General features: G+C 41.9%; 1 protein-coding gene across 1 annotated transcript in view; it reads right to left on the bottom strand.

The window, feature by feature from the left end:
* The window catches only part of ANK3 (ankyrin 3), a 517,804-nt gene that overhangs the window by 415,360 nt on the left and 75,483 nt on the right, over window positions 1-26,961 (bottom strand). Inside the window, exon 2 of the mRNA XM_075216346.1 lies at window positions 17,127-17,165. Coding sequence (XP_075072447.1) covers window positions 17,127-17,165 — 39 coding nt within the window. The remainder of the gene's footprint in view (window positions 1-17,126; window positions 17,166-26,961) is intronic.

Below are 26,961 nucleotides of genomic sequence, written 5' to 3'. Positions count from 1 at the left end.
TGGTGAGATCTGTAGCTGAAATACAGTTGCCTAAATTATATATATTGTTACTTGGCATACAGAGAATACTAAATCCTGTATAACTGCAGCTGCAGCAGGCATGCATCATAACTGACTGCGATGCAGTAATGGAGCATGTCTATCTTGATGGTGCCTGGATTTAAATGGCTGACCTGGCAACATTACCTCCTCTATTTTAGATGTTTAACTCATCTCGCTAATTAGCATTTGTTTCATGTATACCAGGTACAGCAGAAATGCAGTAAAGGTTTCAGAAATGTCTACAAGAAGTGTGTTCAAGTCTCCAGCATATGGCACGCTTGGTTCACGCATTATAGCTATCCCTTAGCTTTATACTGCTTGCATACCATTTTTACCCATAAAAATACATCCATATATATCTCCCTTCCTTGAGCTTGTTGACTTTCCATCCCATTGTATTTATCAACCTACTTATCCGTTCTACTGTTCCTCTAAAATGCTTCCTGCTATATTGTAGTATAATGGTTCGGAGTACTATCAAACTCCAGCTGGTTGGTGTGTTGTTATTTTTTAGGCATTCTCCCCAATACACCTCAAGGGTTCCTAATGACGTACTCAAATCTCAAACTACACGGAACCCTAAAAAAAAAGCAACAGAACTTAATGACAAAACCATTACCTGCCCGTGTCCAACCTCCCTACAAAGCTGATACAAATTTCTGGTACCATAACTAAATAATATGTATTTGAGTAGAAACTGAAGCTTAGCAAAGTGACCACGAAATTTTTCGGACAGCATTTGGTGTTGAGTCATCATTGATGGTACTAAGAATCTTCTAGAGTGAAGCATGGGTGGGCTGTCCACGCATGAAATGTCAAATGCCCCCACACAAATATTAATTTGTACATACAAATCTTGAGAACCCTTTACACCCCTTAGAACCTTGAGGTTCCGAGGAACCCAATTTGACAAACACTGAGATTGATGAAGAGAAGGTCAAACATCGCACTTCAGGAGAAGATGGTTTCCCAAACAATCCTCAAGGAACCAAGTCAGAAAAAATTAAAAACATAACTAGATACAGTCATAGCTAGAAAGGATGTGCCATTAATTCTTAACATCAGAATTAGTCCTCAGAATCTTTTTCACCTGAAGAAGTTATTATCAAAAACAAACAATTAGTATTGACGCTTTCAAATACAAGCAAATCTGTACATATTTATGAGTAACACAACATTGAAGTGATGGATTTAAACCCCCTTAACCTTAGAAAAGAAGATTTTATCTGTAATAATACTAACCTTCAACATGTAATGAAAAAACAGTGGGACCAAAAGAAATGTAAATGCTGTCGTAATTTAACAAAAACAGAATGGGCAACCACTGGTGGTATGACAGTATTTCTAGAAAAAGATATAGATTATATATATATATATATATATATATATATATATATATATATATATATATATATATATATATATATATAAAGCTAACAGACAATGGTTTATTAAAGTTATTCAATGACCCAACTTTTATTATTCAATAAAGTTTCTTTTAAGGGGCTGTGGAAGATGAAACTATCTCCAAAGCATTAGTCTGTTAATTCCAAGGGTTTCCCGTATTAAATATTTTACAAACACTTATCAAATCCTTCAATAGTCTAAGCCAATAAGCCAATGTATTTATTGATTATTCTTGTTTCAGTGAAAATGCTTGTTATTCTAACACGTATTCTTTTTATTTTAGTGTATAGTACTAGGATGTTGTCAGGATCTGCCTGCAAGCCCCTTGCAGTACATACTGCTTTGCTTGGCAGCTCCTGCCTTTTGACTTTATTAGTGTGTATTTGCAGCAGTACCTCTGATCACCAGAGGTGCTGCTATCTTGCCTTTCATGTTTGCATTAGGGGTTAACACTTTCTCCAATTATCCCATGCACCTGGGTGTGTTTTCTTTTCCCTTATATATACCTGTTCCTCCCAGCAATCATTGCTGGTTATTGTTGTCCCATCCTGTTGTCACATCCTGAGGTTATTCTCTGTGGTCACTTCCTCCTGTTTGTAATCCTGGATTTATGCTGCTAGAGATCTATTTCAACATACAACCTGCTGACCTGTTCCTTATGTGAACCTGGGACTTATCTGTGCATTTCCCTGTGCATGCTGCCTGGAATATTTCCTCACCTCCCATTTACCTGAAACTGCTGTATATCTGGTAAATTCTGCAAGCTATTATGTCATCAACTGTTCATACTCTCCAGCAATAAACATTGTTTGTTTTTTCACCTATCCATGGCTCTTTAGCTGTATTACTACATTGATCCGTGACAGTATAACCAGCCAACAAAACAGCTTAGGAGTCAGGTGAAAGTTTTGTTTTATTTCTGGGACCTTTTCTCTGCAATCAATTTTTCATTTGTTTTTGCAACATGTCTGTTTCACCAATCTTGGAATTGCCACTGCTACAAACTTTACAGATGGACATTATCTTGCTACGCTCCCAGCTGGCTAAATTTTCTACTTTGCTTTTGGACCCACTCAGGAGACTGTCAGATTCTGTCTCTCCTAATTCAGAAGCTGCTGATCTGTCTCAATCCACCTTCTCTGCTGATGAACCTGTGCAAGCAGCACCTCTTAAAAGTGCTTCTACAAATTTGCTGTTTTCTAAGAACTATGGGGTAACAAATTCCCAGTTCACAGGTGGTCCACGCCCCCATCTGAACGAAGAGGAACGACGTCGCAGAATAACAAACAAGTTGTGTCTCTACTGTGCCAGCAATGCATATTTCTTGCAGGACTGTCCCATCCGTAGACCACGTCAGCTTACTGAACCATCCCCTGTTGTTTCCTTTCGGCATTCCAAATTTGTTTATGCTCCACCATTTCTGTTCTCTGGGAAGAGACCCAATCCGCCAGCTCCAGTCGCCTGTCCTGAGGCACCAACTCACTCTGTCTCCTGTTGCAAGGTGACAGCCTCTGTCTCCTGTTGCGAGGTGACAGCCTCTGTCTCCTGTTGCGAGGTGACAGCCTCTGTCTCCTGTTGCGAGGTGACAGCCTCTGTCTCCTGTTGCGAGGTGACAGCCTCTGTCTCCTGTTGCGAGGTGACAGCCTCTGTCTCCTGTTGCGAGGTGACAGCCTCTGTCTCCTGTTGCGAGGTGACAGCCTCTGTCTCCTGTTGCGAGGTGACAGCCTCTGTCTCCTGTTGCGAGGTGACAGCCTCTGTCTCCTGTTGCGAGGTGCCATCATCTGCCTCTTGCTCCGAGGTGCCATCATCTGCCTCTTGCTCTGAGTCTCCTGCCACTGTGTCCGGTCCTGAGTCTCCTGCCACTGTGTCCAGTCCTGCCACTGTGTCCGGTCCTGAGTCTCCTGCCACTGTGTCCAGTCCTGAGTCTCCTGCCACTGTGTCCGGTCGTGAGCCTGCTACCACTGTGTCCGGTCGTGAGCCTGCTGCCACTGTGTCCAGTCCCGAGTCTCCTGCCACTGTGTCCGGTCCCGAGTCTCCTGCCACTGTGTCCGGTCCCGAGTCTCCTGCCACTGTGTCCGGTCCCGAGTCTGCTGCCACTGTGTCCGGTCCCGAGTCTGCTTCTGCTGCCACGGTGTCCGGTCCCGAGTCTGCTTCTGCTGCCACGGTGTTCAGTTCCGAGTCTTCAGCCGCTGTCTCCAGTTCCGAGTCTTCAGCCGCTGTCTCCAGTTCTGAGTCTTCAGCCCATCTCTCTTCCTGAGCTACAGTCTGCTCCAGAGGGGGCGCTGCCCTTAAAGCCTGCTCCAGATGGGGCGCTTCCCTTAAAGCCTGCTCCAGAGGGGGTCCTGTCCCTCCAGTCTGCTCCAGAAGAGTTACCTGCCTTTCATGTTTGCATTAGGGGTTAACACTTTCTCCAATTATCCCATGCACCTGGGTGTGTTTTCTTTTCCCTTATATATACCTGTTCCTCCCAGCAGTCATTGCTGGTTATTGTTGTCCCATCCTGTTGTCACATCCTGAGGTTATTCTCTGTGGTCACTTCCTTCTGTTTGTGCTCCTGGATTTATGCTGCTGGAGATCTATTTCAACATACAACCTGCTGACCTGTTCCTTATGTGAACCTGGGACTTATCTGTGCATTTCCCTGTGCATGCTGCCTGGAATATTTCCTCACCTCCCATTTACCTGCAACTGCTGTATATCTGGTAAATTCTGCAAGCTATTATGTCATCAACTGTTCATACTCTCCAGCAATAAACATTGTTTGTTTTTTCACCTATCCATGGCTCCTTAGCTGTATTTCTACATTGATCCGTGACAGATGTATTATTAAATATGATTACTGATCTGCACATTATGTTATTATTTTCTGGACTTGTTAATAACCTGCTGTGACAGGATGGACCGCCTATGCCACCCTGCCTGTTATTGCTGGGAACCGGCTGGGCTTACTTTGCCACCGTTCCCTTTTGTTGTTTCGAATACGCCCCTCCTGCAACAGTGGGAGGGGCCTGCTGCCACCACTGAACTCCTTTATGGCGCTAAGAACCACGTTCATTCTGGGTAACTGTCACTGCTAGTGTACTCCTGTACTTGGGCTCTGGACCTCTTACTATGGATCCGGGTTGCTGTGGATGGATGCCCCCTGGCCTATCACACTGACCAGAGCTGCAGGTAGCAGGCACAGCGGTGGTACTGGAAAAGCTTGGGTCCAAACCTCAGAATCAGCTGGAGAACGAATTAGATTTAGGGTCTAATCGGCAGGTCACAGGATTACGATATTAAAGAAGTTATCAAGCAGGTTTTTTAAGCAGAGTGATGTTTTATTGCTCAAGTATCCTGACAAGGACAGTCTCACTGATTAAGGGTATCAGTGGTCAGGTCAGATGGAACATCAGAATGATACATTACATGCTCACACAGCTCATCTTTTATACAGTTCTGACATAGGCTATTTTTAGAATCAGGATGTAACCCCGTTTACCAAAACATTGATTTACATACACTGCAAAGCCACTAATATTTATACTTAGCTATGAAATTCTTAAAAACCTTGCTGTGATTTCCTGGATCTTATTTCAGAGACAGGAGACACACTAGCAAGTCAAAAGGTCTGACTGGCATGAATTCTTCAGACAGTCGCCGAATACACATTTCCACAGAACAACAAAAGGACCCACAACAAGACACTTCCCCAAACCACAATACACCAAAGGCTTGGTAAACACAGGCTCATTGTATCAGATAAATACATCAAAAATAGGTATATCCTATAGCAAGGTTAGACAAGAGATAAATTTCTTCGCCTGGTCTCAGAAATAACGATTTCCTATCTTACAATATACACAATATCAAAAAATAAATGCAAATGCAATTACATAAATAAGTGCCACGCGTTATTTGCTTTAAATAAATTTTTACCAGAAGTTATTTAATAGTGATACAGTCACACCGGCATCTGATTAGTAAATGGTATAGCAAAAGGTGAATCTGTACGGACGAGACATATCACAACTAAGGTCAGCCTGTATAACAGTAAAAGCAGAGGCGGAACTAGTGACTTGTGTGCCCAGGTTAAATATTTGCTTTGGTCTCCCCCACTCCACGTAAATAAAAAAACGTATAGTATATTTGTGGTGCCCCAAAGCCCTGTTGAACAGCACAGAGGAGTGCATAAACGCTTTTAAAATGCAGGGCTACAAGGGGTTAATTGTGCTCCTGAAAACTTGACCCAGGAGTTATTGACAGGAGGAGGATGAAGGCCCTGATTGGCTGGGGGAGTAACAGGAAGAGGATGTGCAGGAAGGAGGAGAAAGAGAGAGCAGCATGGTAGAAGGGGGAGGATGTGCAGCCGAACAGAGAGAAGACTGAGCTGCTGCCAGAACTGGTGACATTGCCAGCAAAGCGGACGGAGAACAGCTGGGGACAGGCAGCGGGGCGCCAAAGACAGTCTCCACTAACTGCAGAACCCTCTCAAGGTAAAACCCTAGCCTGCAGTGTATAGCACACACCCCAGTGTCAGAGGGAAGAGTAATGAGAGAATCTACCCAAAACTGCCATTGCATTCTTGTACAAGGAAGGATTGTGAGAGTTTTTCCCCCAGATCATACCTTTACACAGGCTGCAGGGAACAATTAAGACTGTTGTTTCAGCTATATCCTATGTGTTGCTGATATCTGGACACTATCCCCTGTTGCAGAGCAAATGTGCTAATAAAGATTCATTGACTGTTGAGTGAACAGCGCCATCTTGTGGCTGAACTGAGCAACAGCCCTGCTTTCTACTATAATACTTAACCCTTCTGGAAACCTCTGCAGGACATTGGAACACTACCAAATTCCTGTGCACAGGTGAGCCCAGGACTGAGTGTAAAATATGGTAACGTTACCGGGGATAATATTGGTGCACCAAATGTTTTAGATGATGTTAATGTTATGTGATTTACCTAAGAGTTGATTTATTGATATTGAAGGTGTGATATTCAGCGTTAGTGGTACCGCTGCGATTCAAGTTAACCCAGAGGGAATAGCACGGTACCCCAAACACCTGAATAAGAAGGAGCCCTCTAGTGGGCGCGGTAGTGACCGTAAAAGTCTTGATGGGTTATTATTGATGGTTCTTGCATCATCACCAGTCAGATATTGTTAAGTTGAAAGTAGTAACTGTGATTACCAGTGTGCCTCATTAGACAATGTGCATTGAAGATGTTATCACGATTGTGCCTTATACTCACCAGGTGTATGCTATATGTTAAATGCTATTGTGCTCTATGCTGATCAGACGCATTATTTTGTCATTACTATTGAGCTGAAGGGGTCAGTGGCGCGGTGTCTTACCAAAACTATCCTTACCGCATTCTCAGTAAACCCAAGTTGTTTGACCAATCCTTGTCCCTTTCATTGAAGTATTTATCTCCTGACCACCGGATATCCGAACAGAAAAGAACCTGACTCGTGTCTGGAGGACAAGGTAAGGGAAGGATTTCCCATCAGTACTCGACCACCACGTATTTTTATTTTGCTGACTTCAAATTTCAAGTATAGGAAATCTAAATATAGAACATATAAACTATGAACAATCCTTCCCATAACAAAACTTCAATTTCAATTATGTCTTGTGCCCCTTCTGTACCACACTGTGACCCCTTCTATATCTTACTGTGACCCTCTCCATGTCTCTCTCATTCTGCCCCTCTCCATGTCTCTCTCATTCTGCCCAATCCATGTCTCTCTCACTCTGCCCCTCTCTATGTCTCTCTCACTCTGCCCCTCTCCATCTCTCTCAATACACCCCCCCCTCCCATTAAGGTCCCCCTCACTTACCTTGCTGTGGCCGGCTTCACTCCTCACTGCTTAGATCGAACAGACAGGAAGTGAATACTTCCTGTCTAAGCACACGGTGTTCTTGGACCCCATACAGCAACAGGCAGCCTCGCCATTGGCTGCTTGTTGCTCTCCACTGACCACTAATTAATTTCATTGTAATGTTCTCCACCCCGCCCCAGCCCTTGCCCGGTGACAAAGACTTGCCACCAAGTAAAAAAAAATAAAAAATTTTTTTTTTTTTTTAAAAAAAATAAAATAAATAAAAAAAAATATTAAAAACATGATGTGGCCGGCGTTGTGGCGGCAGCCGGCCCCATTATCTCCATAGGCCTCGGTGCTTTCCACCTGCTGCACGCCGGTAGTTCCGCCACTGACTGAAAGGGCAAAAAGGGAAAAAAAGCACATTTTAGGACATTTTTATAGGACTATACAGGAAAGGGTTACTGCCAGCAATAGCATTGCTATGGCCAGCGGTAACCCTATGCCAGTGAGAGATTTCCCATACCTCCTCATGGTGAAGCCTATTCAATAAGTATTGTGGTTTAATCCCTATTTAACACCTGCGGGCAGGTGAGTATTGCTGGATATCACTCCAGAGATATTTTCTTGATAAATTGCAGAGATGAGGGATTTCTGGATGATGATAAAAATCATCCTTATTGCTGCAGATTGATGAATAAGCCCCAATTTAACAGACATAATAATATATTTAGAGCCAGGAGATATGACCCTAAACTTCTTGAACAAAAAAATAAATCAGAAAATATTAAACATGTGCATAGGAAGTATCTTCTACTGTACATATAAAGTGAAAAAAAAATGAATGAAATATTTTCAAAAAATCTCTAAATTTGTCAATGTGTCCATATCTGATACAGATATACAAACTCATTCAGCTTTAGCATCCATCACAAGGAACGTACCTCTATTATCCTGTTATAGAGGTAAACATATAGGTGACCACTATATCCATGTACATATAAGGAGAAATAAAGGTCCAGGAAAAAAATTTCCCACCTTTCTATGTTTATCTTACGTAATTACAGTATCATTAGCAGAGATTCTGAGGGGTATATTTACTAAACTGTAGGTTTGAATAAGTGGAGATGTTGCCTATAGCAACCAATCAGATTCTAGCTGTCATTTTGTAGAATGTACTAAATAAATGATAACTAGAATCTGATTGGTTGCTATAGGCAACATCTCCACTTTTTCAATCCCACAGTTTAGTAAATATACGCCTGAGTGTCATCTGAGTAAGCACTTGAAAATCCCAGTAAAAGGCTTTTTATTTGAGATAAAACATGGGTAATCCATTAAAGTACGCCTAAACGAACATAAGAACAAAATCAGAATACATAATATAAACCTGAAACCATAACCCCCATTTGTTACTGTACTGCTGATACAACTCTGTTCTGTCACGTTATTTTGTTGCTAACTGTATATTTCAACTACATATATTGCTGCCGTTATATTTTTAGATGTATTTAAAGAGCATTGTTTACAGTTTGGTAATTAACCTATGACTTGATCTGGGGGGCTGCTTTTATTTGAATGGTTTTGGTACGCCAACAGTGTTTTATGCACCTGAAGAATGGCAATATGAGCCCCAAAATATTGTGCTCTGCTAATCACTGTGTATATTTATAATAAAAAAAGGAATAAATCCTTAACTGATGGTGTCACTAACTCTTCCTTTGCATGTTTCAATCTGCTTTTTACTTGAACTTCACTTGAAATATGAAAACTTTCATTAGGTGCAAGAGTGACACCTTTTAGCGAAAACACATTCCATTCGAAAGGAGAGTTTCTTTAAAATAAAAAAAAAAAAGCCAAATTTTTTTACTAGAGGAAAAAGTGTATAAAAAAAACCTCTCAAATGGCTGTACCATATTGGAGGTGTAAGAGCAAATCCATACTTCAAACTTCAGGGAGTTGTCTTCCATGAGATGCCGGGAGGAGGTGGGCGTGCGGGCCCCTCTCCCGCGAAGTAATGACACAAACGCGTAATTTTACAGAGGGGGTGGGGCCAAAATGCTGCGATTTCCTGATAATCGTGTCATTTTGGCTCTAATTCTGCCCACTCCACTAGGAAGTGGGCAGATGCGGGAGGCTGCCCTACTCTCCCAGGAGTATAGGAGACCTATCCGGAATTCAAGAGTCTCCTGGACATCCGGGAGAGTTGGCAAGTATGAGTTAATCCATGTCAGTGTGTATGCATTATTCACCAGACTGATCGGACCTTCAGTCGTAGGTACAATCGTTTGAGATAACACGTTGGTCGGAAAATTCTCCAGTGTGTACCTAGCCCTTAACGGTTTGCAATGAATCAGCATACTCTTCACGGATCTTCTTTCCTAACATGTCCACCAGCCATTTTAAAGGTTAAATAGTCCATATCATTTATACAGTATTTTTTTTAGCAATTCCCAAATAAACAACATGAATATTAACAATAAGATATATTATGATATATATTGCAAATTAGGTTGCACACAATAAATTGTATTATTATTATAAATCTGACGTTAATACCAGCCCGAGCTTTACTTTCTCAGTAGTACACTGGAGAGAAGCAATACAACACTTTCACCACAGCCACGAAAATTGTAATGATTGGTCTGCTGTCACTATGCGATGTATTCAGTAGCTCCCAATGTGTTTTGTTTCATTGGTATTTTTAATTGCATTATTTCAGAAGCTGAAACATGATACGCTTACTGCAAGTTCATTCTATGTTACAATATTCAGTATTTACATTGCATGATGAAATTCTGCAAGACAGACTGAAACTCAATATGAAACGTTAAAGTTTGTAGAATACTTCCTGTGTTCCTGTTGACATACAGAGAAACAGACAGTAACACATGGTCCTGGCTATGCTGATCTATTTACATAACCATTTACATAATATTTCTTTAGTGAGTGAGTACAGGTACATTTAAGGCCAAACTGCAGTACTTCAAAGTACCTGCTATAGACTGCCACAGAGGCAGGTTAACTGCTGGTTATGTAAAAAGTGCCTTAAAAACAACATGAAGATTTTTTTGTCAAAAACATGATTTTTTTCATTTGTTTCCCTACAGAAGTTCTTAAGCAATTTCCTATAGTTTGGACGATGTGATTGGTCAGGAACTAAATAGTAATGATACTGTGGTCATCTTTACTGTTTGTAGTTGTAAACTACCAGAATGCAATCTTCCTCATAAAGGACCAGTAAATACAAAACTGAATTCATGATAACAGACCCCGAAAAATGCCCTGCACTGAGCCAGAGGCTCCGCCCCTGCTAGGTAATGCCAAACGTTGTGGCATTTCATAGGGGGCAGGGCTTAATTATGCAAATTCGTGTTATTAAGCCCAGCCTCCATCGCGTCCGGGAGGTTGCTTATTCTTCCGGGAGGACTCCCTGAAATTCAGGAGCCTCCCGGAAATTCCAGGAGAGTAGGCAACTACAGGATTACCTACACAAATAAATATTGGCTTGTCTTTAGTGGACCTTTAAAATGCTATGTGCTTTACGCTCTCTACCACTTTTTTCCTTAGGACATTTCCAATCTTTGATGTACACTAAACCAAAAGGTTATTTGTAGGATCTCAAATAGAACCCACATATACATGATTTAATAGATAATCTTCAGCCAGTCAGAAGGGGACATTTCTGTTACCAGTGCTCTGATAAAGGTAGTATAAATGTGTATTGTGTATGGTTATACTGAATATTAAATATATACATATGTGAGTGGAAGCTAATAAGGTGTAATTTAGTGCATCTATTTCCACGTAAGAGGAACTATATAACAAGGATTGTCTCACATTTGTATTTGGTTGCTAAATATTTGAAGACAGCAAGTGTTTTCTCTGATGTAATGTAAACGTGACTGGCACTGCTGGTATGGTGTTTGGGGTATTGCTGGACAGACATAGGCACTGTACAATAAGGGTGTGTTTGAGCAATGTTGTACGGATTCAGACTGAAACGTTGTCACAGATACAGCTGAAAAAGCAGTTTAATTTGCAGGTTGTCAGGGGCAGGCGTAAGTAGCGGTTGCTGATGACAAACACCCAAACTAGAGGACCGCTTGTAATTAGAGATTTGCAGATGCTTATTGAGACTTTAATAGTATCACCCGGCCATAGATTATGATTTGCAGCGCGCATTGGAGCAAAGATAGAAAAAATATATATTTTTTGGAAGTTATTTCTGCTGTATTAGCTTAGTTATTCAAGTTTAAATGATGCTTCATAGCAACTGAGTTTGAAACATATCAGATAAAAGGTTTTTGTATATGTTTGCATGCTTACGCTTACATTACACTCTGACACTGACCCAATATGTGTATAGCTGTAAATGAAGGCAGCACAAAGCATTCCAATGAATCCGTCTTTGGTCACCACATTGAACTACTATGTCAGAAATTTCAAGTGCATTATTCTAATCATTTGCTCCAAAATATTTGATTTTTTAGTATGTTTAGGTAAATTTTACTTTACTTTCCTGGGCTGACAGCCCAGTTGTAGCTTCAGGGGCATTTTATATAATGAGATATGATAGGAAATATACAGTGGCAGCAGGTTTTCAGGTCATTTCATAAGAAACATGGACCCTGCCACTATGGATTTAGAAAGAGGCAAGACCTCCTTTTTACATAATACTCTCACTTTCCTATGTATATATATATGTTATCAGACACCTGTCAAATAGTATACTATTTCAGACCCTTCACATTATAGTAGGCAGGGTTGTAACTCATATTTGTCCACACTCCCAGAGTGTCTGGGAAACCCGAATTCCAGGTAGGTCTCCTGGTCTCCCAGGAGAAAAGGTCATTCTCCTGGGAGTACAGGTCTGATGAGCATGTGGCGGGTCAGATGGGCATGTAGGGGAGGTTTAAGGCCAAGCTGGGAGGTTTGGGGAGTATGTTGGGGAGGTCAGATGGGCATGTAGGGGAGGTTTAAAGCCAAGCTGGGAGGTTTGCGGGGCATCTTGGGCAGATCTGATGGGTATGTATGGGAGGTTTAAGGCCAAGTGGGGAGGCTTGGGGAGCATGTTGGAGAGGTCAGATGATCATGTAGGGGAGGTTTAAGGCCAAGTGGGGAGGTTTGGGGGGCATGTTGGGCAGGTCTGATGGGCATGTTGTGAGGTCTGGCATGTTGAGTAACATGTGAGACATTTTTGGAGCACATGTGGGATCTGTTCGCTTGGGGTGGGGGATCTGAGTGCATGAGGGTGCATTTTGTGGCATGTGGTGTCTGAAGACATTTTGAAGCAATTGTGAGGTCTGAGTGGCATGTGGTGGAATTTTGAAGTAAGTGAAGTGCTTGGCAGGGGAATTTTAGAATGGTTGAAGTAGGTGGGCCAAGGCTGGACTTTTTTTTTAATTCTTGAACCACACATTGGAAGGTTGGAGAGATGCAGCCTTTGAATTATATCAGGCTGTCCATCAATGACTTCCTAATCTGATTTGAACTTCAGCTGCTATGTCTGGAGAAACATGACAGCATAGGCACAAGCGTTGTATCTCCTAAACTAACAGGGATCTGGGAATAGGACCTCTATAGCTCCACTAGATGAAACATGGAGATTCAGGGGAAGAAATAGGCTGGAGTACTCCATTATTAGTATGGCCAGTGAAGCACCATCAATAGAACAATATAATATTTTCTTAAGGCATTGCTAAATTCTGATACATGATCAGAAATCCGTAATTAGAAACACAGACTGTTGTAGGTCAGGGAGCACAATCACAGCACGTAGCAATAAGCTGCTCACCAGCTTCTTTACAGGTACAACAAGGACCACATGAACTGCTTGGCTTACTCAGGAGCTTCATGGGACCAGACACATCTGTCAGACTAATTTGCAATTACTATAGCCAATTACTGATGTGACATTCGGCTGCAGGTGCCCTGGTTTACAGTTCTTGGCGATATACAGTTTCTCATGCCACATTATCAGCTCTGCATCCAGCCTTACAATGCTGCCTATGTCACAGCTATTTCACTTCTGATGCTGTATCATAGCTACATGTAACAGGAGTCTACATCACAACATTTAATAGAATAGCTAAGGCTTGTGGCTTATTTGCGAATCCCATCTTCATTTGAAATGTCAGTTCACCATGTAAATGCAGGTATATTTGCTACTGATGAACCAATACAAGCAAATGGCCCTCTAATGTATGTCTATAATGAAAAGGTATATTATAGTATGAATTATGGCTGTATAATAAATGTCAATGCGTTTCGTAGACAAAATGAGCAGATGATTTTGTTTTACTAAGATATATGACATTATACAATCAGAACATAATTAGGTCTCAAATCATTTACATGACATTTAAAAGTTCCAGCTTTGCATTGTGGTAATTATCTTTGGATACCTCCTGTTCTTTAAATCAGCTCCTTTATCCCTCCGCTGTCAGCAATGGCTGAATTTTTAACCTGTGAGGGCATGGAGGGGGGGGGGGGGGGGGAGGGGGGTTATGAAAATAGGTACATGAATGGTTCCCCTTTAATCTAGGAGCGATCAACTGTGTACTTCACATGTTTTACATCAGGGTGTCACAATAATGACTTCTGAGGGTGCCACTGATTGATATTAGCGCAAATAAGCAAGGAGGCGTGGAGTCTAACGCACCTCCGGTTTTCACCAGGGAGCCCCGCAAGGAGGTATGGGCTTGGCTGCATAAGGTGCGCAGGTTCCGGTTCTCCCAGTTAGTTATCTGAGCAGCGGGTAGAGAACATGGATGGTCGTGCAGTTCGGGTCAGATACCAAATGATAGTGTAGTACACAGGGAACATCCAAGGGAAAGGTCAGAGGTGAGCTGAAGGTCAGGATGCAGATAGCAGATAATACCAAATCGCAGGACAAGAGGGTAGTCAGGAACAAGCCAGAGGTCAGGACCAAGGTAGCAAGCAACAGGAACAATTAAACTGGAGACAGGAACGCTGGAGCTGGTGAAACCAATACTCTGGCACCAGAATAGTGGATGGAGGTGCGTAAAGTACCATAATGTGGCCCCTGATTAGATGAATGTGATTTTGGCGGTCAGATGCACTTGATCGCCGACATACAGGGGAGAGAAGTGTCCCGTTGCTTAGCACCCACCGGACCCACTGCGCGTGCGCGCAGCGAAAACTGGAAGTGCGTCCTGCGACTCGGCATCAGAGACAGGCACCCGTCCCCAACACGTACGGACAGTGAGGGGACGGCGCCTGACACGGAGTTTCTCAACTCCAGCAATCAATTGTCCCTAACAGGTCATGTTTTTAGGATTTCCTTAATCATGTATAGGTGAGTTAATCTTTTTGGCTGGGTTATCCCTCGTGTCCTTATAAAAAGAAAGCCTGAAAACAAGAACTGTTGGGTGTTCTGGAGTTGAGAAACAGATCTATGAGGATGAATAATTAGTACTATGTTTTCTGTAATGATCTTACCTTGTTGCCACCTTTGTTGGCACACATGCCCTCACTAATATATAGCTGTCTCACCTAGCGCTGCTCCTAAGTGGTCGTGTATGGACTGCAGCATGCATCTGTATCAAGACGTAACGTAGACCTTATCTAACAACAGCCATCTATATAGGGGCCGGGCTGGTATTGTTTACCTGCCTGTTATAGAATAATTTCTTTCTAGGGAGTTTTACTTCTCATTTGGATACTTGTTGCTCACCTGTGCCTTGGGACCATTGTTTATTCACCCCCTAAATTTGACCATAAGTCTGCCTGCTGATTTTATACTGTAGAGTCCATTCTACTTCTGACCTTGTCCTGCTTGACTTTGCAATTGCCTATTTCTATTCAGTCTACTTTTACCCAAATACTAAACATCTACACCTTTGTGTATGAGCCCTGGTGGCAACTGAGTACTGGTGAGTTTATCAAGCTCTAAGGAAAATGCTGATTCTAAGGGTGAACATCAACAGTACCCAGGTTATATGTGTTTTCCAAAGAATGAGGCGCCCTCTATGGCTTTGATTTCAAACTAGGCCAATTTTGAGTATTCTGTTCATAATGCATGTATACACTTTTACAATGGCTAAATTCAATGCAATATAATTCCCTTGTATTTTATTTTGTGTTTTTTTTATCACTGTGAAAAGTAAGTTGTGTTGAACTAGCATTCAAAGGTCAGCAGAAGTATGTTACCAGTTTGCCCCTATTTCTAATACTGATCCACTGTAAAATACCATGGCTTTTTGTGTACGGTACGCTGGGTGCAATTCCTAGTATCATCATCATTACTATTTATTTATATAGCACCACTGATTCCGCAGCGCTGTACAGAGAACTCATTCACATCAGCCCCTGCCCCATTGGAGCTTACAGTCTAAATTCCCTAACATACACATACATACAAAGAGAGAGAGAGAGAGAGAGAGAGAGAGAGAGAGAGATTAGGGTAATTTTTTTGATAGCAGCCAATTAACCTACCAGTATGTTTTTGGAGTGTGGGAGGAAACCGGAGCACAAACACGGGGAGAACATACAAACTCCCCACACATAAGGCCATGGTCGGGAATTGAACTCATGACCCCAGTGCTGTGAGGCAGAAGTGCTAACCACTTAGCCACCGTCCTCCCCTAGTACCTGTACTTATACTGTATGCAATAAGAATGAAGTATCCATGGTTGGCCAACAGGACCAAATAAGGAACAATGTTCATTTCTATACCCCTCCCTTCCCTATCCATTACAATAGAATACGAAGGCAGCCAGAACCACTATTTTGTTAATTGTTATTAATATTATTATATATAACTTCATTCCAACAATATTGCAGCACTGCTGGTGAAGATACATGTTTTTCAATCATAACACACCAGAAAGCATACATCAATATTACAAACAACCTTCAGTAAAATGGTGAATACAAATGTAATAAAATAATAAATAAAATAAAAATGAGTAACACGTCCTTTAACTTTTTTAATGCCAGGGACGTATGTGATGTCCTAGCAGCACCGTTTCCAGCTGGCCAAGGACATATCTCTTACGTCATCAGTTTCTGCAGCTGCCAGGTTTTCATGTATCAGTTTATACATAGCTCTTCATTCCTCTAGCGTACATAGTTATACGGGTTTGTGGAAGAACAGTACAGTTTTTGGACTGACATTTTGTGCTTTTCATATGGTGGAATTTTCATGAACATTCTGCATGCAAATGATTTTGTGTCCGAGGGCTGAGCCGGTCAAACATGTTGTTGGTGCTACACATATATGGTATAAATTTACTCTGGAAATTCCAGTCTTTTAAAATATAGGCAAACTTTAACTACTTTTTAACTACCCTCCATAAAGGACAGGCTACCTTGGTCCTCTAGCCAAAAGGCTGGCTGCCAGAAAGCCTGGGACAAAGTGCCCCCAGAGTAGCAACCCAGGGGTGTCTGAAAATCACATGGGCACTGGTCATACTCACTGTGACAGATTAGGGAATGGAACACATTAAGGGGGAGGGCAAGCTTAATATTGGCAGCTGGAAGGCTTACTTGTTACCATATAACTAATTTATTTCTCCACTCCCTGAACCTCCTGATGTTCCCTCTTTTTGGGGGAGCATAAGATTCGATGCCCTGGTTTCAATAGAACCCAGGGCAAAAGGGACCCCATCTAGCCTTATTGCAAAATAGGATTCTGAAATCGTGTGCCCCTTAAGGGACCTTATTGCTCTAGGACTCAGGGATAGAGGGACCCTTCCTCTTTAAAGGAGGGCCTCAAGGTGCCGCACCCCTGTGCACTTTTTGTGCTTTCACTTTTACCCACTAGGGTGAAGAAACCAACCCCCCAGGCTTTCAAGAAAAAAAAATTGCCTGTAAAAATAAAAATTGTATTGCAGTTGCTCTGTGTCCTACCTTAGATGGGCTCCGGGGTGAAGATGACCTCCTGTCGACCTAGAATTAAAAAAAAATTGATATATTGTGTTATATGTAAATAAATGGCTAAATATAAACTAGGCACTTGGTTAGGAAAACATAGCCAGAAATGTATGTTCTGGAGAGTATGGCAGTAAATTAAAGAAGAAGCAAAGAAATCATAACTTCATTAACCTTTATGTATCGAGTTATTATTTTACAGTGCGTTAGAGATTGCTGTTAATCATTCACATCAGTCCCTATCCCAGTGGAGCTTGCAGTCTAAATACTATACAAAAAACCATTAACCTATCAGTATGTTTTTGGGCTGTGGGAGTAAACCGGAGCACCTGGAGAACACCCACAGAAACACAGGGAAGACATACGAGCTACAAATGTAATGGAAGCCATAGTGCCAGCCCATTGAGAGAGCAATAGTAACCGCTGTGCCACCGTGTCACTCACAAAACAGGTAATTCAGACTGTGCAAAGAAAGCGAACACATTCATTGACAAAAAGAACATTGTGTATAATATAATTACTACCTTATACATACAGAGTGGCAGCCAAAGATAATGGAAGCCCAACGGTGAAATAAATTCAATATAGAAATAATGTGCACTGTTCACATTAATGTATTAAATTGTGTTACACTGTAATGTATTAAATCACTTGTTGTGTTTAGCCATAGAAGAGGTAGAAAGGACCATAGGTTGGCATAGTACTGACCAACATCACCGGACCTTTAACCACACCTACTGAGGAGTGCATTTAATTGGCTACAGTAGTACACCATGTGTTTAAGTTGACACTTTTTTAAAACAAAATTTACTACTTTGCTTGTGCATCAAATACTCTAAATTTGTATAAGGGCGGAAATCCCCTTTGATACGGAGGATTGGTTATGTAGTAACATTAAGTATGGCAGCAAAACATCTGGTCAGGACAACGACTTTTCCAACTTTTTTGGTCTTAAATCTGCCTGTATTTTTTCCTCCCACTTGTGTCTTATATACAGATCTTATAAGTCCTATAGAGGAACATAAAGCTTATGCTGTCCCTTGCAATGTGCAAGAAAACAGCATATAAGCGTATAGTTCCATAGTCTAGAATACATGTGCTGCCTACTCAATGGTGTGTGTCTGCTGGCAGCTCACCTGCTGTGAGCAGGGCCGGATTAACCCGAGGTCTAACTGGGCTATAGCCCAGGGGCCTCAGGCATCCAGGGGGCCCTTCAAAGTCGTCAGCAGCATTATTGATCGGTCCGGGGGCGGGGGCGCCCCCAGCCCGATCGATGCTGCTGAGTACTGTCACTGTAGTCCTCCGTCCCCGGCGCTCAGTAATCTGCTTACTGAGGAGATCTCGCGAGTGAACTCGAGATCTCCTCAGTAAGGAGCTTACAGCGCGCCGTGAACGGAGCACTACAGTGACAGGTAAGCGCTTGGGGAGGGGCCCTCACGGGGTACGGGGGGGGGGCAGCGGGTGGCTTACATTGGGGGCCTCACGGGTGAATGGAGGCGCCCTTAGCCCAGGGGCCTCCATTCACTTAATCCGGCCCTGGCTGTGAGTACTCTACGGGTGTCTTCTCAGGGGCCTCCGGATCTGCTGACTGTTTGGGATCTTAATACATGTATGTTTTAATTTGGACCTAGTAGTCCCAAAATAAATGCTTTATGGTGGTTAGAATATAAAAGTCCGCAGACATATGTTTGCATTTACACATAGCAATGCAAAATTGTATAAAATCATAGCACTACAGCAGAAAGCCACAGGTTGTCTGACTTCAAAATAAATCCCTTCATCTTGGATTGGGATAATATCTGTCTTTCCGTCCAGCAATCTGAAAACCATCACTCATGATGCCAAGCAGTGGAGAGATAATAGCCACAGCCTTTATTTAAAAACTCAGATTTCAACGTTTAAGAGGAGCGGTGCAACAGAGCGACCCATTGCCCATCAGGGCGACCACATATACCATGTAGAATAATCCACAATCCAAGGGTCTCATTAACAGCGCCCATCAACCAGCCAACTCCTCCTATCCTGGTGACACAGTAAAACCGGGTATAATAATAACCCAAACAGTGGGCCGAGAACGCCTCCAGGACTGACATTGTTTCCCCAAATATTCATACATATATATCTATCTGTACAGCCCCACTTCAACCAGGGACAACCAATAAACCCCCTTCCCTGAACCGCAACACAGGCTGTGACAAACATCAATTTAACAATTCTCTAATCTTTTGTTATGCAAAACTACTTGTCAGTTCTTTCCTTCCTACTTTCTCCTTCTCTTTCTTTATTTTGCAAATGCAGTATGTGTGTGTGTGTGTGTGTGTGTGTGTGTGTGTGTGTGTGTGTGTGTGTGTGTGTGTGTGTGTGTGTTTATGTATATATATATATAATTTTTTTAAGAGCTACATATATTAAGAGTAGGGATGTGCACCGGCGACTTTTGAGGTCTCGTGTTTTGTGTTTTGGATCCGGATTTTCGTTATTTTTGAGGTTCGGATTTGTCTCGCAAAACACTTGACGAAAGGTCTCGGTTCGGATTTAAGGTATTGGATTCGGATTTTTTTTGAAAAAAACATAAAAAGTTTAAAAATCAAGTTTTTGGGCTTATTTTCACTCCTAGGCTATTATTAACCTCAATAACATTCAATAACAAGCATTTCCACTAATTTACAGTGTATTCTGAACACCTCACAATATAGTTATTAGTCCAAAACGTTGCAACAAGGTATCTTTCTGGACTGCGTAGAGGAGTGGGTCACCACAATATATATTAAAAACCCTGAACTTTTATGATTCGCACCAATAATTGTACCTGGACTGCGTAGAGGAGTGGGTCACCACAATATATTAAAAACCCTGAACTTTTATGAATCGCACCAATAAATGTACCTGGACTGCGTAGAGGAGTGGGTCACCACAATATATTAAAAACCCTGAACTTTTATGAATCGCACCAATAAATGTACCTGGACTGCGTAGAGGAGTGGGTCACCACAATATATTAAAAACCCTGAACTTTTATGAATCGCACCAATAAATGTACCTGGACTGCGTAGAGGAGTGGGTCACCACAATATATTAAAAACCCTGAACTTTTATGAATCGCACCAATAAATGTACCTGGACTGCGTAGAGGAGTGGGTCACCACAATATCTTAAAAACCCTGAACTTTTATGAATCGCACCAATAAATGTACCTGGACTGCGTAGAGGAGTGGGTCACCACAATATATATAATAAGAAAACCATCAACTTGTTTGATTCGCACCAATAAATGTACCTGGACTGCGTAGAGGAGTGGGTCACCACAATATATTAAAAACCCTGAACTTTTATGAATCGCACCAATAAATGTACCTGGACTGCGTAGAGGAGTGGGCACTGGGCACCACAATAAAATATATAAAAAACCTTCAACAGGTCTGCATTACACTACACATACGGCTGCTCCTCCATCCTCTCCATCATATACATGTTGGAGTTTTAGCGTGTGACAACCTCTTGTTTTTGATAATGTCAGTGCATTTTGAATATTTTTCAATTTGCCCCACACCACTGAATGTACTTTATCTATGATACGCATCTATCTATCTTGACTGCGTAGTGTGGTGGCCCCGGTACACAATTTGGTACCGAGGCCACAATATAATTAAAAAACCCTCCACGTGTCAGAATTCCACCAAACAAGTATCTGGACTGCGTAGTGGGGTGGCCCCGGTACCCAACTTGATACCGGGGCCACAATAAAATAAATACACCCTCCACGTGTCAGAATTCCACCAAACAAGTATCTGGACTGCGTAGTGGGGTGGCCCCGGTACCCAACTTGATACCGGGGCCACAATAAAATAAATACACCCTCCACGTGTCAGAATTCCACCAAACAAGTATCTGGACTGCGTAGTGGGGTGGCCCCGGTACCCAACTTGATACCGGGGCCACAATAAAATAAATACACCCTCCACGTGTCAGAATTCCACCAAACAAGTATCTGGACTGCGTAGTGGGGTGGCCCCGGTACCCAACTTGATACCGGGGCCACAATAAAATAAATACACCCTCCACGTGTCAGAATTCCACCAAACAAGTATCTGGACTGCGTAGTGGGGTGGCCCCGGTACCCAACTTGATACCGGGGCCACAATACCTCCTCCAAACATGCTACAGACAATTCGTCATTGAGATCCCATTAAGTATGTTAAAGACAGACAGGGTCCAAGTGTTATTAGTTGACTTTGTAAAGAAAAAAACTGTCCCTGTTGCACATAGTCGTGCAATGAAGACTTACTTTTTCATTTAAAGGCACGATCTTTCAAGTGTAGTGTTTGTAAGTCTAAGTCATATTATACTTTTGGTAAAATTGGTTTTTTTTGTTCCTCTTTATGTTAATTAATTAGTAATAGAATTAAAGTAGGAAATAGAATTAAATAGAATTAAAGTAGGAAATAGAGTGGTATAGAGTTGTAGTGTGGTATAGATAGAGTGGTCCACACAATATAATAATAAAACCCTCAACTGGTCTGAATTCCACCAAACAAGTATCTTGACTGCGTAGTGTGGTGGCCCCGGTACACAATTTGGTACCGAGGCCACAATATAATTTAAAAACCCTCCACGTGTCGGAATTCCACCAAACAAGTATCTGGACTGCATAGTGGGGTGGCCCCGGTACCCAATTTGATACCGGGGCCACAATACCTCCTCAAAACATGCTCCAGACAATTCGTCATTGACAGACCCCAGACAGACAGGGTCGTAGTGTTATTGTTTGACTTTGTAAACCCAAAAAAATGTCCCTGTTGCACTTGCACATAGTCGTGCAATGAAGACTGACTTTTTCATTTAAAGGCACGATCTTTCAAGTGTAGTGTTTGTAAGTCTAAGTCATATTATACTTTTGGTAAAATTGGTTTTTTTTGTTCCTCTTTATGGTAATTAATTAGTAATAGAATTAAAGTAGGAAATAGAATTAAATAGAATTAAAGTAGGAAATAGAGTGGTATAGAGTTGTAGTGTGGTATAGATAGAGTGGTCCACACAATATAATAATAAAACCCTCAACTGGTCTGAATTCCACCAAACAAGTATCTTGACTGCGTAGTGTGGTGGCCCCGGTACACAATTTGGTACCGAGGCCACAATATAATTTAAAAACCCTCCACGTGTCGGAATTCCACCAAACAAGTATCTGGACTGCATAGTGGGGTGGCCCCGGTACCCAATTTGATACCGGGGCCACAATACCTCCTCAAAACATGCTCCAGACAATTCGTCATTGACAGACCCCAGACAGACAGGGTCGTAGTGTTATTGTTTGACTTTGTAAATCCAAAAAAATGTCCCTGTTGCACTTGCACATAGTCGTGCAATGAAGACTGACTTTTTCATTTAAAGGCACGATCTTTCAAGTGTAGTGTTTGTAAGTCTAAGTCATATTATACTTTTGGTAAAATTGGTTTTTTTTGTTCCTCTTTATGGTAATTAATTAGTAATAGAATTAAAGTAGGAAATAGAATTAAATAGAATTAAAGTAGGAAATAGAGTGGTATAGAGTTGTAGTGTGGTATAGATAGAGTGGTCCACACAATATAATAATAAAACCCTCAACTGGTCTGAATTCCACCAAACAAGTATCTTGACTGCGTAGTGTGGTGGCCCCGGTACACAATTTGGTACCGAGGCCACAATATAATTTAAAAACCCTCCACGTGTCGGAATTCCACCAAACAAGTATCTGGACTGCATAGTGGGGTGGCCCCGGTACCCAATTTGATACCGGGGCCACAATACCTCCTCAAAACATGCTCCAGACAATTCGTCATTGACAGACCCCAGACAGACAGGGTCGTAGTGTTATTGTTTGACTTTGTAAACCCAAAAAAATGTCCCTGTTGCACTTGCACATAGTCGTGCAATGAAGACTGACTTTTTCATTTAAAGGCACGATCTTTCAAGTGTAGTGTTTGTAAGTCTAAGTCATATTATACTTTTGGTAAAATTGGTTTTTTTTGTTCCTCTTTATGGTAATTAATTAGTAATAGAATTAAAGTAGGAAATAGAATTAAATAGAATTAAAGTAGGAAATAGAGTGGTATAGAGTTGTAGTGTGGTATAGATAGAGTGGTCCACACAATATAATAATAAAACCCTCAACTGGTCTGAATTCCACCAAACAAGTATCTTGACTGCGTAGTGTGGTGGCCCCGGTACACAATTTGGTACCGAGGCCACAATATAATTTAAAAACCCTCCACGTGTCGGAATTCCACCAAACAAGTATCTGGACTGCATAGTGGGGTGGCCCCGGTACCCAATTTGATACCGGGGCCACATTACCTCCTCCAATTTCCAAGTGTAGTGTTTATAACATCTTAACACTACACTAATTCTAGCACGTCAAAACCTCTTGTTTTAAATAATGACAGGGCATTTAACTTTTGATTTAATTTATTGAATTTGTTGGCATTTTCTTTTACTTTTTGAACATGGCAAACGACTGTTGAATGGTCACATAATGCCAAAAAAAAAGGTGCAAGATGGAATTGTCCTTGGGCCCTCCCACCCACCCTTATGTTGTTGAAATAGGACATGCACACTTTAACAAACCAATCATTTCAGCGACAGGGCCTACCAAACAACTGTGGCTGAAATGATTGGTTTGTTTGGGCCCCCACACCAATAAAACAATTCATCTCTCCCTGTACAAACTAAACAGGCTCTACTGAGGAAAGATGTCGTCCTTATCCTCAACCTCTGATTCCTCTCCCCCTACAGTGTGTACTTCCTCCTCCTCACACATTATCAATTCGTCCCCGCTGGACTCCACAACCACAGTCCCTCTGTACTGTCTGGAGGGCAGTGCTGTACTTCATTGAGGAATTGATTATTCATTTTTATAAACATCATTTTTTCAACGTTGTGAGGAAGCAACCTCCTTCGCCGCTCACTGACCAGGTTCCCCGCTGCACTAAAAACTCTTTCCGAGTACACACTGGAGGGGGGACAACTCAGTTAAAAAATAGAGCCAGTTTGTACAGGGGCTTCCAAACTGCCTTTTGGAGTTCTACCACGTCACTACCTCTAGTTAATTTAGATTGCAAGGCTTGTAAATATAAATACTTTGAAGATAAAAAAAAGCAGGCTGCACAGACTGTGGAGCTAGAAAGTGAAATTAAATGGACCACGTTACTTTGGTGGCTATCTATGCCCCCCCCCCCCCCCCCGCCCTACACTTGTAGTTGAATATAAATAAAGCAGCCTGCATAGACTGTAGAACTAGCAATTCAAATATACAAAGAAATGGACAAAGGCAGTTTGGTATCTGTCTGCATCAGATCCCCTCTCCACTAGGAGTAAAACAGAAAACTTTTCAGCCGTTATATAATCTAGAATATAAATAGAAATTGAGAAATGCAATTTGGTATCTGTCTGCATCATAATCATCAACATCCTCCTCAGCGCCAGCTACATCAATATCCTCCTCCCAGTGCACAACATTCACACCTTCATTAGCCAAATCTGTAACTGGACTGTGGGTGATCCTTCCAGCATATGCAGAGGGCGTGCTGCAAATGCTGGATGGAGTCACCTCTTCCCGTACAGTGATGGGAAGGTCAGGGTTCACAACCAACAACACCCTTGGACTCGCCTTGGGGATTTGTGATGTCATCTGTTTAGAAGGCAGAGTTCTTTGCTGTTTTGTTGTTGTTGCTGACAGCATAACTCTCTTAAATTTTTTGTAGGGGGGGGAGGAGGGCTTTGATCCTTGGGTGAAGTTGGACCACTAGTCATGAACACGGGACAGGGCCTAAGCCGTTCCTTGCCACTACTTGTCGTAATTGGCATATTGCCAACTTTACGTTTCTCCTCAGATGATTTTAAGTTTCTTTTTTTGCTGTTTTTTGAGAACTTGGGCTTTTTGGATTTTACATGCCCTGTACTAGGAGATTGGGCATCGTGCTTGCCAGACGACGTTGATGGCATTTCATCGTCTATGTCATGACTAGTGGCAGCAGCTTCAGCATTAGGAGGAAGTGGGTCTTGATCTTTCCCTACTTTATCCTCCAAATTTTTGCTCTCCATTATATGTAGCACAAGATACTGCAGAATGTGTGAACTTGGTAATATTGCAGTACCAATGGACTTATAATGCTGGATTGGTTTTGCAAATTTGGTTATAATTATTATATATTTTATTTTATTTTTAAATTTTTATTTTTTTTTACTTTTTTTTTATTTTTTACAAACTTGGGAATAATGGGGAAATAACTATGCCCTTAGAAGCACAGAGCACAGGACACAGCACCACTGGACTGAACAGGACACGGCACAGGACCCAGCAGCACTACGGAACTCAGCAGGACAGAGCACAGGACACAGCACCACTGGACTGATACTGCAGAATGTGTAAACTTTGTAATATTGCAGTACCACTGGACTTTTACTGCTGAATGTGTGAACTTGGTAATATTGCAGTACCAATGGACTTATAATGCTGGATTGGTTTTGCAAATTTGGTTATAATTATTATATATTTTTTTTTTTTTTTAATTTTTTATTTTTTTTTACTTTTTTTTTATTTTTTACAAACTTGGGAATAATGGGGAAATAACTATGCCCTTAGAAGCACAGAGCACAGGACACAGCACCACTGGACTGAACAGGACACGGCACAGGACCCAGCAGCACTACGGAACTCAGCAGGACAGAGCACAGGACACAGCACCACTGGACTGATACTGCAGAATGTGTAAACTTTGTAATATTGCAGTACCACTGGACTTTTACTGCTGAATGTGTGAACTTGGTAATATTGCAGTACCAATGGGCTTATACTGCAGGATTGGTTGTGAAAATTTTGTGGTAATTAAAAAATATTAAAGTAGTTTTTGGTATTTTATAAAAAATAAATTTTTTTATTTTTTTAAACACAGGGGAATATTGGGGAAATAACTATGCCCTTAGAAGCACAGAGCACAGGACACAGCACCACTGGACTGAACAGGACACAGCACAGGACCCAGCAGCACCACTGACCTCAGAAGGTCAGAGCACAGCACACAGCACCACTGGACTGATACTGCAGAACACAGCACAGCACAGCACAGCACAGCACAGCACAGCACAGCACAGCACAGCACAGCACAGCACAGCACTAAACAGCACAGAACTAAACAGCACAGAACTAAACAGCACAGAACTAAACAGCACAGAACTAAACAGCACAGAACTAAACAGCACAGAGGACCACCTAACACACCCTCCCTCTACCCTGATCAATGCCCGAGTGAAGATGGCGGCGACTAGCGGGGAATTTATAGGATCCGAGTATCGCGAGATCCGACAACGGGATTATGAGTCAGAGCCTCAGTTTCACTTTTGAATTTGGCGCCAATACCCGGATCTGTCTCGGATCCGACTCGGATCCGCAACGTTCGGGTGGGCTCGGATTTCAGAAATCCGAGCGCGCTCATCCCTAATTAAGAGCTATAACAACAAATTTACATTGCAACATATATTTGCATAACAATAGCCTGGGTGGGGCTGCTTACTGTGTGATCTTTTGATAAGATGTGGGAGGTGAGCATGCCAATCACTTGTATCTATTGGCCTGCCCCTGCCCAACATGTGCTCTTGCGCTATTTTCACCTTACCTGACCTATTTACAGCCACTTAACTGTTACAAAACCCTATCTTGCCTAACTTGTATGACCACACTAAAACACAGCGGGATCCGTAGCAGGCTCTCTGTTACAGTCATGGCCCTTCTGGCTGATTCCTAAGGGGCCTGTGTACTGCATCAGCTCCTGCATCAATA

Source organism: Mixophyes fleayi, chromosome 6 (genome assembly GCF_038048845.1).
Source record: "Mixophyes fleayi isolate aMixFle1 chromosome 6, aMixFle1.hap1, whole genome shotgun sequence".
Classification (NCBI taxonomy): domain Eukaryota; kingdom Metazoa; phylum Chordata; class Amphibia; order Anura; family Limnodynastidae; genus Mixophyes; species Mixophyes fleayi.
This window is presented reverse-complemented; position numbering and strand designations above follow the sequence as displayed.